Source organism: Rhinoraja longicauda, chromosome 11, assembly GCF_053455715.1.
Source record: "Rhinoraja longicauda isolate Sanriku21f chromosome 11, sRhiLon1.1, whole genome shotgun sequence".
NCBI classification, from domain to species: Eukaryota; Metazoa; Chordata; class Chondrichthyes; order Rajiformes; family Arhynchobatidae; genus Rhinoraja; species Rhinoraja longicauda.
In genome coordinates this window covers 25,993,627-26,009,961 of record NC_135963.1, presented here as the reverse complement: position 1 = coordinate 26,009,961, position 16,335 = coordinate 25,993,627, and the positions used below count along the sequence as shown (strand labels likewise).

At 37.8% G+C, this 16,335-nt stretch overlaps 1 protein-coding gene across 6 annotated transcripts in view; it reads left to right on the top strand.

Moving 5' to 3' along the window:
- Positions 1 to 16,335, top strand: part of ipo13b (importin 13b) — a 90,851-nt gene that overhangs the window by 49,087 nt on the left and 25,429 nt on the right. For 5 of the 6 annotated variants that reach the window (XM_078408502.1, XM_078408500.1, XM_078408501.1 and 2 more), the window contains exons 12-15: positions 6,643 to 6,786; positions 6,957 to 7,037; positions 9,418 to 9,555; positions 13,132 to 13,228. In XM_078408502.1, coding sequence (XP_078264628.1) covers positions 6,643 to 6,786; positions 6,957 to 7,037; positions 9,418 to 9,555; positions 13,132 to 13,228 — 460 coding nt within the window. The remainder of the gene's footprint in view (positions 1 to 6,642; positions 6,787 to 6,956; positions 7,038 to 9,417; positions 9,556 to 13,131; positions 13,229 to 16,335) is intronic. The other variant, XM_078408503.1, reaches the window with a different exon arrangement.

Below are 16,335 nucleotides of genomic sequence, written 5' to 3'. Positions count from 1 at the left end.
GGCCTTCCATTAGCAATAATCTGCCAACCTTAAATTGACCCATTTATATTCTGTCCTCTTTTGTTTAGCATTAAATAAAGGAAATTGTTAATATATTTCTGTGCAAGAGAGAAATGCCTGAAGGGTTGTCAGGTTGTTGCAGCGGAATGATGGGGGAATATCAAGTTGGACGATGTGGAAACCACTGAATCCCCAAGGAGATCCGAGTCATGGTGAGGGATGTGTTGGGTTGCTGGCATTGGATGGGTGTTAAATTCAGAGCCTTGGAAAGTATTGTAGAAAGCCAGCATAGCTGTCATGTTGTATTTAACATTCATAGGTCACACATGCTTAATGTTTATGGGTGTCTATTAGACATGTGATGCATGGTAAGGAATCTAACAGTAGATCTTTGAGTTCGGCATGCATCACTGCATTTGTTCAACATATGCATAGACGTACTCCAAACCACTCCAAACCACTCCTAAGACATACAGGTTTGTAGGTTAACTGGCTTGGTATAAAAATGTAAATTGTCTAGTGTGTAGGGTAGTGTTAATGTGCAGGGATTGCTGCACGGACTCGATGGGCTGAACGGCCTGTTTCCGCGCTGTATCTCTAAACTAAACTCATATGCATCTTGGATTGAGAAAGAAAATGATAGTCTGTGAAGCAAAATGTGTAGTTCACGTTAATGTTGTGCCATATTGTAGAATTTCTATGCCAAGGACTTTATGAATGTCTTTGACAATGTACTACAAGGGTGATTGAGGGAAGAGTGAGGAAAGTGGAACGAAAGAAAGGGCAGCAAATGCTTTACACTCATTTCAGAGTTAAACGTGTTTTAGAGAATGATTGGGATGGGTGGTGCTTCACCCATAGTTTAGAACTCGATACGATGTTCACTAATCTGACTTGGTTAGAGAGAGTTGTTTGGACTTAAAAGGTGGCACTAATATAAAATAAATAGCTAATTCTAAACACCAAAGGAAACTACAAAAGCAGTTTCATAAGATGGTGCAAAGGGTTTAAAAAAAATGCTCGATAGAAGTCTGCTTTCAAAAAGAGGCGCACTAGTTGGTTTAATGCTGTGAAAGAACAAAGCGACATGGGAGAATATTGACATGGGCAATACTACCTATTGGTGAGACTAAAACATAAATAGAATTGTAGATTTTTGCTTCCAGTGAGTCAGTGGAGTTGCTGAATGTAGTCTTCAGGCAAATGGCAGAAGTTGAGATGTTGGAGAGGGTATGACACATTAGGATGTTTGATAAAGAAAAAAGACAAAGTAATCATTTTTTATTCATGTGATGCAGGATTTGGGGTGATGCAGAGATCGGATAAATTATGTGACTTTCAGACAAACAAAAGTAGACTGAGCAAAAAACCTAAGTGGGGAATTCAGTGGGTCTGGCAGCATCTATGGAGGGAATGGACCAGAGAGTTTGGATTGGAATCCTTCTTCAGACTGATCCATCTCAAGAAAAGTCCCCACCTGAAATGTCTATGCCTTCGGAGTTCCTCCAGCATGCTTATGATTACAGCATCTATAGTCTCCTGTGTCTCCAAAGCAGACTGCTTCCTGTGGTTGAGCATTGTCAAGAAGGAGGCATTGTAGATCTAAAAAGTGGACAGGTCATTACACAGCAATGTGAGACTTAAATTATTTGTTAGGTTTTTTGAGAAAATCAGAAACTGTGCCAATGTTCAAGATTAGTTTGGATGGAGTGAAAACTTAAAAGTATAAAGTATGGTTCAAGCTATTTGCTTGCATAGCAGGTAAGCACTGATGTAGATGGACTCCCATATGGCTTATTTCCATGTTATAACATTTGTATTATTTATAGATTCAACATTGAATAACCTCACTGTAAAGGGAACTCAATTCTGTAGTAAGTGAAGCAAGTATTTAGTTATCTACATGGCTGTTTATTCTAAATGACGCATGTGAAATCTGAAGCAAATTTCCATCTATTTAATCTTTAAAATTAGTTTCATGTGAATGGTAAAAATGTCTTTCCTTTACTATCTTCTAAAAGTATCTTTTTGGTGGACCTTATGATTTGGAGAATTCAGAACCGATCATTCTTTTTGCAACCTGATATTATTGAAAATGTTTTAAGTATTGAAACCTTGCAACAAAACATAACTAAAAATAGGAGATGTGGGAAATGCACAACAGTTCAGGCAGCATCAGTGGAGAAAGAAACGGTATAATTCATAACTATAATTTCCTATGTGTGTAAGCTGCGAGGGACTGATTATATGCATTTCTGTCTTGGCACTTGGTTGATCAATGGAGTTTCTTTTACTTTGTGCCTACAATAATTAGTATTTTGGAAAATAAGCCAAAGTGACAATTTATTAATGTAAAGTTGTCTGTTTCTGTAATTGTTAAAATTCATATTGAATTTCACCTGCTTGGATGTCCTTCATTCATTAAAAGTTGTATGTAATCTTTAATAGGAATAAAAAGATTAACATCGTAGCAGAATGTAGGTTGCATACTGTTCAGAAGACAGTTTGATAAATGCTAATAATAGCTTAAGCTGGAAAATATAATTGATAGTTACTGTACATTTTCATTCTTGGCATTTTCTTCCCACTGTATTTAAATCTCTCCTTGATGCCAGCTTTCTTTTTTTTAATATAATACCAATTGATAGCTTCCTTTGTGAGCCCTCATTAATTGTACAGAAAATGTTAGTAATAAACTACGTGTCAGGGTGCCTTGTAATTTAGGAGCAATAACAGGCAGGATACAGATTTACAAAGCCAAGAACTTGTCACTTCGATGAGGGTTTGATTATCAGTTGCGTTATACCAATTGGTTGCGTGTAACTTTTTTTACAGAAGCCTGACAAACTTCTGATTTTCCTTCAATTAATTGGTAAGTCCTTTTGAGAGCAGAGGGGGGTGAGATAATTAATCATAGTTTGTGCCAACTAAACTGTTCAAAAATGCGATATGGCTTGGCTATTAAATAAATCATTTGTTAAGTAGCAAATTTCATTGTGTATCAATTTTAAATTAATGCTCTTAATAAATGAATAAGAAATGATTATCTTTTCATTGTTCTAAATTTGATGATTCCTCACCATCAGTATGTAAACAAAAGATGTTTCAAGTATCTCAAGTACATTTGAAAGCATCCCTAAGAATTCAAAGCTGCAGTTTCTGCTACCTAGAGCATCACTTTCAGCTCTTAACATCCTGCTTTCAACCCATTTAAGATGTGTGAAATTCCTTGGTGACACATCACTTTTCTGCTTTATTTATTTTGAGAGTTCCACTTTTCATTCTTGCAAATGAATCTGTTAGTTTTTGTTACGCTGGACACAATGAAAATAAATAATCTGACTGTTATTAAACGACAACAGGATTTCGAGCATCTAATGTTTGGCAATTGAATTGGGAAGAGAGTGACGGCATTGTTCTAAACAGTTGAGTTGGCATGGATTAATATCTGATCCCTTGCAATCATATTGAATGGAAGAATAGTTAAGTAAATCTTGTGTTTTGTCAAGGAATACTTTTGTATATCCTAATGTATCTCAGTGGTGTTTACAGTATTTTGATTTAGAAACACCAGGTGATTTCTTTCACATTGTTGCCCTAGTATACACAAGGTTGTAGTGTCCAATTCTAACACCAAATGGGTCTTCCTGCGAAGTTACCTTGTCTATTTCCAATACAATTTACTGAAATAGTGGAGAAGAAGCTACCAGTTGCATACTTGATGATAGATTAAATAACAATGTACACTTACTCATGTTTCTGTCATTGATTTATACTTTAATTGGCATGTCAGATTGTAAATTTGATTGAGAGCTGTGTCAACCATATTCATAATGGCTTATTTGTTTGTATAATCTATAGGTTGATGTATGCAGTAGATTGAAGATCATGATTGGCTAAGCATATCTCCTATTATAGTTAATGACATTTAAGTATCAGGTGAAATTATGAGCATGTTTAAATGAAGTAAGTTTTTAATTCATTTGAGGCATATTTGTAATTTATTAAGCATAACATTGAATTGGTATCAGGTTAACAATTGAGTGTACAAATAAAATTTAAATGAACTGTGAGACTGAAAATGCTCTCCAACTGACTGCCTGTTTCGTTGAATACATTTTTAACTGCTCGAGAATGGATGTTTATAACCAAAAGTCTTTAAGAGTGAGTTATTAGTACATCATTTAGTGTCAATGTTTTAAACTGAGGGATAAGTGTTTGGACATGTCTTTTGCCTCTCACGTTAACGAGTGGAATTTGAGTTGGTGGGGTGGGATGGGAAACGGAGAGGAATGCTCACAGATGAATCAACGGCAGTTATTCCCAGTACAAGTGCACTGACAAAGTTTTTATTTCTAAGTTTATGGAAATACAAACACATGCGTATAACATTTAGGTAGCCTGTTATGAGACAGAAAAAGTCTGCTGTATTTTAGCAAGGTTGAAAATTGGTATAACAAAAATATAGAATGTTGAAAGTACAGTACTCAGCAGGACCAACAGCATCAATGGGGAAAGAGAAAGAATTGACGTTTCAGGCCAAGGACCCTTCATCGGAATTGAAAACCAGAATGATTTATGTTGCTGAGAGAATAGAGGATGTCTCTGATAGGATGCAGGTCAAAGTTGTTATGGTAATAATTACTTTTAAAAACTGGTAGTCAAAGGTGAGAGAAAAACCTCAATAGAAACAGGAAGGTTTAGTCATATCTGTGGATATCTGTGAAAGATGGTTACCTGCATGGGGTAAATTCAGTATTAAGTCCTGAAGGCTGCAACATGCACATATGTGAGAGATGATTTATTACTTGAGCTTACAGTGAGCATTGTTGGAGAAGTGGAGGTGGTGAAGATTAAGAGGCCATAGTGGGGATGGGCAAAGAATTAAAATTACAGACTACTGGAAGTTCAAGGTCATCCTCGTTTACAGAACAAATATGTTCTGCAAATTGGTTACTCAATATATATTTGTTTTTTCCAGAGTAGAGGAAACTACATCTCACTAAAGTGAAAGAAGTGCAAATTAATTACTATTTCATGTGGAAGAATAATTTCCATTTCTGGATGATGGTCAGAGGCCATAGAAAATAGAAGTTGGCACATCTCCTGCTGCTGCACAGGAAAGTGCTTTGAGGAGGCATGTTTGGTGATGGAAGCAGGGATCAGGGATTCATGGAGGTTGCCTTGCCTTGACAACCTTTGTAATGCTGAATGGAGAGGCGATGATGTGTCTGATGTTGGAATTCCATTGAATGTGATGGAAATTCTGATCATCTCTTTAATGTGGTGACTGGTAGAATGGAAAATGAGGACAAGGGGAGCCCAATCTTTTGTCCAACTGGGAGGAGCAGGGAGTGGGCAAAAATGTGTGATTGATTGGCAGTACTGTCAACTGGTGGAGGGGAACCCAAGGTTAAGGAAAAAAGGTGTATTCAGCAAGGAAAAGGCTCATTATGGGAAAGATACAATGGACATGATTAAACTAGAATGGAATGGATTCTTGCAAGCAGCAGGAAAGAGGTACAGTCAAATGGCAGAGAAAGTTGATGGCTTATACTGGATATTGGTCACTAATCTATTCCTGAAGATGGTGGATACATCAAAAAGGGATGAGCAGACTTAATGATAGACCGTGTAATGTTGAACTACGGTTAGAAATTGGCAGCAAAGGTAATGCAATTTTACAGTTTAGTATGGGGTTGGAAAGTAGCACCAATCCAGTGATTAATGTAAAGGAAATGAAAAGTGAGATTTCACTAATTCTTGCTCTCCAGTGTAAACAGGAGCTCCATTAACTAGCTCCAATAAGGTACTCTCAAGATGAAAATACTTGATTGAAAGCTCTCGCATGTTAATTGTGGATTGCTTGTCCATCCTTGCTATCTGCCTGCTAAATTTTCTAATGTTACTTTCTACATAAACTTGCTTTCTGGTAGGATGCGTTGTTCACCAAAAATGGCTGGCTGCATTTTGCTATCTTTGGCTGTGTATGCTCATGGCAATTTAAATAATTCTTAATCTCAATCCACTGCGCACAATATTTTGAAATCTCAAATATAAACTTTTACCTAAATTTGAAAAGCTGCTGGGGAAAGGTTCTTCTAATCTATCCTTAAATAAAAATATCATCATCATTTTCCTTCACTACTTTGTCTGTTCTCTTATTCTGCCTTTTTTTGAGGTCATGGGCTTTCTTTGTGATTTTTACTCAATTTGTATTGTTTTCCCGTATCTAATTTTGTTTGGCACTGATATATTTTCTTAAATCTTTTTTATAATCGGTTTGAATATTTTTTCAATAATTTGTATTCTTGTTGTGCAATGTAAATTTGATACTACCTCTTGACATTTTTAAGTCCTTTATGAAATTTGTGTAACAACTATTGCTAATTTTGTTTTGATTAAACTTTGTTTCTAGTAAAAGTAATTATTTCAAATTAATTACTATCATTTTTCTTTATATTAGATTTATTTGTTTATGTACTTACCGTGATAATTATACTCATGTTAATTATTTTGAATTGTTATGGCCATTATGAACACACTTAAGTTTTGATGCTGTAAGTATCGATCATTTAAGTTGCTCATAATTCTGTTCTGTTTTCATGCAATTATAGCTTTGTTTTTGACCTTCCCTTGCAGCCAAATCCATCAAATAAACTAGCAATAATACATATTTTGGGTCTGTTGTCCAATTTGTTTACCACATTGGATATCAGTCACCATGATGATGAGCCAGAAGGCAGTGAAGCAAAGAAAAAACCCACCTTGCAAGGACCTAACCCTGTAAGTACTAGCAGTGGTACTGACATGGGCTTCTCATGAATTGATCGTATTCTTTTTAGAAATAGAATGCTGTTTATTTAACCAGGGACTTGTTTGTGGGAAAATTTTGCATTTTTATAAACTCTATTTGAGGTTCAAAGTGAGCTACAAAAGGTGATTTTTTTTCACAGGTTGTGGTGGTCCTTCAACAAGTCTTCCAACTCATACAGAAAGTGTTGTCTAAGTGGCTGAATGATGCTCAGGTTGTTGAGGTAAGGCAAATCATTAAGGAGAACTACATTTTTTAAAGTCATGTGACCTGTTGATTTCATTTTTGACTTGAGTTTTATGTTTTTATGTATACAATGTGGCTTCTAAAAGATAAATAAAATGATATCAGTTGGCCTTGCTCAGTCGATTAGAAATTCCCTTTTAAAGAAAAAGTGTCTTCAAGCCCTTAGTTTTTTTGTGTAAAGAGTAATTTTCAGTGCTAGGGTAGCATATTTGCATTTCATGTTAGAGCATTGACACACAATGTATTTAGGTTTGTATCTAATTCAGAACTTTTGTTTGTCTCTTATGCTACCAATTTACATTTGTACAGCACTTTTCTAATGTGTTAAAATATTCAAGACATTTCTGGTATGACCAGCTAAAAATGTGTGTCTGATAATGGAGATTTTGGAAAGGTGAATATCTTTGTTCAAGGAAATGGGAAGGAGAAAAATGGAGAACCAGATGGGTTAAGGGAAAGAATTCTTGATATCTGAGATATCGCTCTGAGTAGAGGGGTTGGGAATTACACACAACTCTGTGTGAAGAACAAGTTCAGAGGATTATAGGGTGGAGAAGGATGTAGAAATTGAGTCACATTTTTGATTAAACCTTTGGCTATTCTGAAATTGCTTCCGTTGACCAAATCGTTCTTTGTTTTCTACTGTACTTTCTGTTGTTGGAATTTTTTAGATTAACCATTCTTTTAGGGTAAGTTAATTTTCATGTTGATCCCTTTATAATTACTGTTCTCTTCTGAACTACTTACATAGTAATAACCAATATTAAATCACCGCTAGTCACCCTGGATGTCATCTGTCCACCTGTATTTGGCTAATTGTAGAGTAGTCGTAGCAGGTATCTCAGTTCACCAAATCAAGTCAACTTTGAAGTGCATGGTAAACAAAATCTGTTTGCAGCAAAATCAGTTTGCCACTTTTAATTGCCAAAAATTGAACTTTCCAAAAATGGCATACAAATTATCTCTTTTGTATAGTCAAGACTACTATTGCCTTTCTTCACTTTGTTGACAATGAAGATTAGTGATGAGTAGATGCTTTTAGAACTGAAGGATTGTAACAAAATCCTTCCTAATGTCCAGCTTTCCTGTACTAACCCCGTGCCCCTTGACTTCCTTAATATCCAAATATCTTTTGATCACTGTCTTGAATATGCATTTTTCAATGACAAGAGACAATAGACAATAGACAATAGGTGCAGGAGTAGGCCATTCGGCCCTTTAAGCCAGCACCACCATTCAATGTGATCATGGCTGATCATTCTCAATCAGTACCCCATTCCTGCCTTCACCCCATACCCCCTGACTCCGCTATCCTTAAGAGCTCTATCTAGCCCTCTCTTGAATGCATTCAGAGAATTGGCCTCCACTGCCTTCTGAGGCAGTGAATTCCACAGATTTTGCATTGAAAAGTTGCGGGAATACCTCAAAAGTTGAGGGAATACCAACAGTTTAATCCCTCATGGGACAGGACTCTCATATCAGCATTCAGTGTGCACTCTCCTTTTTGCAAGTGTATCCTTTGGAAGGGACTTTAGATTTGTTTACCACATTCCAGGTGTCCCTTCCAGGGCCCTCGGTAATTAAAGTACTCAAATCTTCTTTTAATAAGTTAACATTCAATAATTTTTCTACAAGGCTTAAGTTCTCGTTTTTCATTATGTCATTTTCAAAAATGTTCTATTTTTCTATTTAATTCTACTAAAATTGATGTTTTCACATTTTTCAACATGATTTTCTATTTTCTACATTCTTGGCCATCCACATAGCATGTCAATGTCATTTTAAAACCTCTGTACATTTTGCTCACAACTTGTAGTGCCATCTAGCTTTATATCATTGAACATCCTGAAACCCCTTTCCCTGAGCCTGCATTTATAGTCCAGCAACTCAAAAATTATGTGCTAATTGCCACTATTTTCTGATCATTAACCAGTCCTTAATCCATGCCAATGTATTGCCCCAATCCCATGTGCTAATTTTATGTTCCTGGGTTGGATTAAGCTTTTTGTTGTGTTTCAAAATCCAAATGCACCACATTCATACGTTTCTCCATATCTAATCTGTTAGTTATAATCCCCAAACTTTTGGAGATCTGTAAAACAGGATTTCCTTTTGATAAATTATTATTTATTTTGCTATTTTTCACTCTTTGATCTAATACTTCCATTACTCTTGTTAGTTGGGGCTGGATCAATATCCTGGTTAAGTTTTTGTGCATTAAGAGATCTTTATTTGTGGTAAAATATATATATTTAAAATGAGGTTTTCATTTGACTTGGCCTGTAAAGCTCTTTATTTATATAAAACTCATTTGACCTTCAGTATCTTAACAATTAAGATTTCACCATTCTTTTTAGGCTGTTTGTGCAATCTTTGAAAAGTCCGTGAAAACTCTTCTGGATGATTTTGCACCCATGATTCCGCAGCTTTCGGAAATGCTGGGTCAGATGTACAGTACTATTCCACAGGCATCTGCATTGGAACTAACACGACAGGTAGAATCAATGCTTTCCTTTTTAAAAAATATATATTTTTGTTTACTTCTATAGAACTAAGAAAACATTTTTTTTAACAGGCTTTTTTTTGTTGAATATATTGTCCCATTCCTTTCTTTGGTTCCCTGATATCATGTGAACAGGCAACTTTATTATGATCATATAAAGTACTTGTGAATTAGCTGTATAGCATAATGAAATAACTAACCACCATGTGGACCGGAACTACCGTTGAGGTATAACTTCAGTCTGTGGTCCATGCAGGCTTGAGATTGCAGAAAGTCGGCCAAAGCTCTTGTACCAAATCCCCAATGGGTGTTTTAGGAACAGAGGGGTGAAAACCTGAAATATGATTTCTTGGCACCAGGCTTTTGATTGTTAAATCTTCATGGATTCTGATTGTTGAGTCCTCATGATTCACTCTTAGTTAACATAGATTTTGCATCCAAAATATGTGCTAGTCTGGATCATCTCAAACGGAGCTTTGAAAAGACAGAAGAAACATAAATATCACAGAAATATGATGCAACTGATCAGAAACTATTTAGTACACACGTAAAACAAAATAATCAAATAATTCAAAAATTGTCCCTTAAAACAGCTAAATTTGCTTTTTCCCCCCACTAAATGTATTGATCATAGATTATAAAGAAGATAAGACACAAGAGAGTGCAGAAGCAAAAAAACAAAGTGCTGCAGAACTCGACGGGTCAGTCAGCATCTATGGAGGAAATGGACAGACAACTTATCGATTGGGTCCTTCAGACTGATGGCGAAAGGGGAGAGGAAACTGAAAAAGAGAGATGGGGGTGGGCAAAGCCTGGCAAGTGAAAGGTGGGTACAGGAGGGGGGAATTGGTAAATGGGTGGAGATGGTGATGGTCTAGAGATGGCAAGGGGATAAAAAGATGTCACAGTAGGCAAAAAGTGGGGTTATAAAATGTAAAACCAGATGGAGGGATATGGGTGAATGGGGACGGGGAGAGGGAAAGAGGGGGGAAAAAAGGGAAATTGAAGACTGGGATGAGAGGGGTGGGAGATGAGTGTAAGGAGGACAGGAAAGGAACAGCTCATCTGGTGGTGAAAGAAATGTGCATGTACTGAGATCGGGGGAGTTGGGGGTGGGGAAATGAAATAGGGGGTAGGGGAGTATTGCTTGAAATTGGGTAATTCAGTGTTCATACTGCATAGGAAGGATCACAGATCCTGGTTTAAACTGAAGATAGACACAAAAAGCTGGAGTAACTCAGCAGGTCAGACAACATCTCTGGAGAAAAGGAATAGGTGATGTTTTGGGTTGAGACCCTTCTTCAGACTGTTCATACTGTTGGGTTGCAGGCTACCAAAGCAAAATATGAGGTGTTGTTTTCACTGTGTGCGGCCCCACTCTGGTAGTGGTTGAGGCTAAGAACATTAAGGGTATGGGAGTGGGAAAGGGGAGTTAAAATGGCTAGCAACCAGGAGATCCAACAGACCTTGATGGATAATAGCATGTGTTCAGCAAAATGGTCTATAGATTATAACTTTTGTAGACACCCATTTTGAAAATAAGTTATATTCAGAGTTCTGAAGACCTCCTTTAATGTGAACAAATAGTGCAATTTGATTTTTGGAAACCTATCTATGTTTATATTCTGTTTATAGATGTGCTGCAGATTTAAAGAGAGACCTGGGAGTCATAGTTAATAAATCACCAAGCTCAAAACTTGATTGCCTGGTATTTAGGAGTGCAAATGGAGATTATATTTCTTAGAAAAAGAAGCAGTTGTTTCCCTAAGGGAAGAGAATATTTCAATCTATTGAGCGGCTTGAGGTTTAGCAGGGTTTAAAGATTTTGGGGTTATTACACTACTGGACTAAAACTACATCATTTACCTCTGCCTGTATGCATAAAATCCTTCTCCACAAAGAAAGTAGATAATTGTACTAGCCTAGGTCAGATTGGCTTTATTGACCCATTGAAAAGAAAAGTTATTTTTCTTCCTGTTATGATATTTGCACGTAATAATTTAAAAACTTTTTTAAAAAAAAGTACTTAGATGAATCAGATTGCATCTTTGGAGAGAGCATCCATGGTCCTTCCAAATCTGTACTTGCCTTGTCTGGATATGGGGAAGACCAATCTCACTGCCATTTGGCATTCCAAGCTCTGTGGATGCGGCCCAAGTAGAAATGGGGTCCCTGGCAGTGCACTGAGGAGGCTAGATTCCACAAAAGCTTTGGCAATCAACAAACACATTCAGCTGTTATAGTACCTGCCTCGAGTACCTCCTCTAACAGTTTGTTCCACATACCCATCACCCTCTGAGTGAAAAAAGCTGTCCCTCAGGTTCCTAATAAATCTTGCCCCTCCACCTTAAACCCATGTTCTCTGGTTCTTGATTACAGTACCCTGGTTAAAAGGCTCTGTGCATTCACCCTATCTATCCCCCTCATGATTTTATATAGCTCTATAAGATCTCCCCTCAGCCTTCAACAACTTAAAGGAATAAAGTACTAGTCTGCTCAACCTCTCCCTATAGCTCGGGCTCTCAAGTCCTGGCAACATCCTTGTAAATCTTCTCTGCACTCTTTACAGCTTAATAACATCCTTCCTATAGCAGGATGATCAAAACTGAGCATGGTACTCCAAATGTGGCCTCACCAACATCTTGCATTCACCAGCATCTTGTACAACTGTAACATAACATCCCAACTTCTATAATCAATACCCTGACTGATGAAGGCCATTGTACCAAAAGTCTTCATTATCACCCTATCTACTTGTGACGCCATTTTCAGGGAACGATGTACCTGTTCTCCGAGATCCTTCTGCTCTACAATATTCCCCAGGCCCCAACCTTTCACCGTGAAGGTTCTGCCCTGGTCTGACTTCCACAATGTAACACCTTACACTTATCTGCATTAAACTACATTAGCCATTTCTCAGTACATGGAGCTGGAGAAGAAATTGCGGAAGCCGTGATTGAGATATACGCATCATTAGACTTGGGGGTAGAGCTGAATGACTGGTGATTAGGTAATGTTGTACCTCTGTTTAAGAAGGGTTTCAAGGAAAAGCTTGGGAACTATAGATCAGTGAACCTAACATCTGTGGTAAGTAAGTTACTGGAAAGGATTCTGAGAGATAAGATGTATGCATTTGGATAGATAGGGGCTGATTAGCGATAGTCATCATAGATTTGTACATGGGAGATTATGTCTTACAAATTTAATTGAGTTTTTCTGAAGTAACCAAAAAGGTTGACAAAGGCAAGACCGTCAACATTGTCTATATGGATTTCAACAAGGCCTTTGATAAGGTTCCACATGGTCGGCTGCTCTGGAAGGTTAGATATCATGGAATATATAAAACTGGGATTACTATATACCATTATCTTGGCAATGTGCATTGTTTGATGCATTCCATTCTACTTCAATCCCAATTTGCACAGTGTGTTGGCCCTGTTCCAGATTAATAATCTCAGTCACTGGTCATTAGTGATTTTGTGGGGTGTGTCTTTTTTCTTTGATCTTGCTCTTTTATTTTCCTTATGTCTACTCATGTTGTGTTTATTTGGATTATTATGTTTTTCAGTTGGTGCATATATTTGCCAATGATTCAACTCATTTTGTCCCAGTAAAGGCGCTCTTTCTCCTTGTAACATCTGTGACCCTCTCAATTTTCCAGCAAGGTAGGTGACCATAGTTTTAAGTTTGAATCCTTATGACAGGATGTGTATGCTGCCTGTTTGTCTTTCAACAATATTGATCATGCTGAAGTTTTTCCCGTACAGTTTTAGTGGTTTCTGTGCTATTCAGTGCGGTGTATGCAGAGCTGTAAATCCTTCCTGAACCTTAAAAATACCAAATGTATAATTAGTAATGAAAAGTGACCATTTTACTTATTTGATGCAAAAATTAAATGTTTGGTTCCCATATAATCACTGTGTTTGTTTCATGTTAATTCCTTGGATTTTCAATAAAATAACCAAATGGGGGTGAGAAGCTGTTTTACACTGTTGGCAATTTCCCCATGTTAAGATTTAATAATTTGAGCACTCATGTGCACATGGAGGGAGTGCTTTAAATCTTTTTAGGATGAGTAGAGGGTGAGTCACTCTGTTATGTGGTTCACTGCTGTTCCAGTGTTTGCTTGCTGCACAGTTTGTGAAATGGGTGCTTGTGGATAAAAAGTTAAATTCATCTTCCAAATGTGTTTCAAATGAAATGAGAAAAGCTCTCAAATATTATGTAAATTTTAAAGATATTTCAAAGTATAGTAGTAAAAATAAGGAGGAAGAAGAGTTGAAAAACAGATTAAGGATTTTTGAAGTTTCCATATTTCCTAGAAAAAATTACTCTTGCAAATTGCTTTGTGAATTTAAGATTTCTGTTAGGATATAATTTGCAGGGTAGATGAAGAAAAATTGTGGATGTAATTTGTTTGCATTTTAAAAAGACGTTTGTGAAGTATTTGCATGATCTGTTATTAAGAGAACATGCTGTTGAGATTAATATGTTAGCATGGTTTGGGGATTAGATAAAGATTTAAAATGGAACAGGAATAAATGAGTAATTTTCAAATTGGTAGATACCGTTGTGTCAGTGCTAAGGGGCTTTGCTACTTAGAATTTGCTCTACTCATTGAAGGGACCAAGTGTCATTTACTCAATGAGTCATAGAATTATACTGTACAGAAACAAGCCCTTCGGCCCAACTCTTATTTTACTGGGCTAGTCCCGTTTGCGTGCTTAGGCCCATGTCTCACTAAACCTATCCTATTCCTGTACCTGTCAAAACATCGTTTAAGCATTGTAACTGTATCACTTCATCTGGCAGCTCATGCCATATACCCACAATCCTCTGTGTGGGAAAAAAGACTCGCTTCTTGTGTCCCTTTAAATCTTTCCCTTTTCACCTTAAACCAATGTCCCCTAGTTTTAGACTCTCTTAGCATGTGACAATTCATCTTATATGTACCCCTCATGATTTTATAAACTTCTGCAAGATAATCCCTCAGTCACTTTCATTCCAGGGAAAACAGTCCCAGCCGATTCAGCCTCTCCTTATTATTCAAGGCTTCCTCCTGGCAACAGCCTTTTTCATCCTCTGGCTTAATCACATTCTTCCTATAGAATGGAAATCACAATTGAACACAATATTCCAGTTGTGGTCTCTCAGATATCTTGTAACATGACATCCATTCTTCACCAACTCGTTTACCTACGTCTCCGTATTCAGGAAACTGCTCATGCCCGGTACCCTTGGTTCCATTGCCTTTCTGGATTATCTGATTATCAAAGTCAGCCACGTGTCGACTATGAGAACCCATCTGCCGAGTCTGGCTGGCAGGAGTTCCAGAGCCCCAGATGCAGGCAGCAAATTCGACCCGCCGATCGGCCGTAGAAGTCGGCTATGAGAACTGATCTGCTGGCTCTGGCCTGGCCGGCGTTCCAGACCCCCAGACACAGGCGGAAAATTCGATCAGCTGATCAGCCACGGAAGTTAGCTGTTGCAGCAGATCTGCCAATTCCGGCCAGGCCCGAGGTCCAGAGCAGGGGACAAATTTGACGCGCTGATCATCGTGTAAGTCCCGATGAGTTTGAGATCGGCTGCCTCACCCAGTCTAGGCGCCTCATTTTTAGGGAAACTTCAAGGGGGATTTTGTCTGGATTTAAGAGTGTGTGGGTGGGGGGGGGGGGAGGAATCGGTGGTGGGACCTGTATTTGTGCACCTAAATCTCTCTGCACTACAATACTCACCAAGGCTATGTCATTTACAGCAGAAGTCCTGCCTTGGTTTAACTTCCCAAACTGCATCGCACTGCACTTGTTTGAGATAATTCCATCTGCCAGTCATAGGCGCACACATACTTTCCCAGTTGATCAGGATCCGCCGGTTGTAGCCCTGGATGACACATCACTGAATTTGGTGTCATCCACAAAGTTACTGATCATGCCACCATGTCATCTGCATTCTTAACCTAATTGTTAATACATATGACAAACAGTAGTGGATCCAACTGATCCATGTGTCATAGGCCCCAATCGGATAAATATTCTCTTTGTACCCTTCCATATCTCTGGTGTCCCTCTCTCCTGACTCTCAGTCTGAAGGGTCTTGATGTGAAACATCACCCATTCCTTCTCTCTAGAGATGCTGCCTATCCACTGAGTTATTCCAGCATTTTGTGTCTATCTTCGGTATAAACAAGCATCTGCAGTTCCTTTTTATTACATTATTCCATTCTTTATTGCCCTCCTTGCCTCTCTATATTATTATCAAATAACTGTTTTTAAATGTTCAAACAATTATTTAGCATCACACGGATCATATATTGTGTTCAGATTTTTGATGAATAGTGTCCCTTCTGCATTATGTTGGGCCTAAATGTTTTGGATTGAAAGCAAGGAAATCTGTGAATATGGCTGGTAACTACCTCCATCAGGGAAGCCAAAGCATTCATTGAGATTTGAATCCTACCTGTTAAACGTAACTTTGCTATTTCCTTCAATGCTATTGAGGAGGTGTACTTGTAAGATATTTTACTTCTGCTTGGGGGTTGGGATCAATGGAAGCTGTTGCCTCCCTGAAATACCAATCAATCTAGTTTAGGAAAATAACTGCAGATGCTGGAACAAATCGAAGGAATCACAAAATGCTGGAGTAACTCAGCAGGTCAGGCAGCATCTCGGGAGAGAAGGAATGGGTGATGTTTCGGGTTGAGACCCTTCTTCAGACTGATGTCGGGGGGGGGCGGGACAAAGGAAGGATATAGGTGGAGACAGGAAGATAGAGG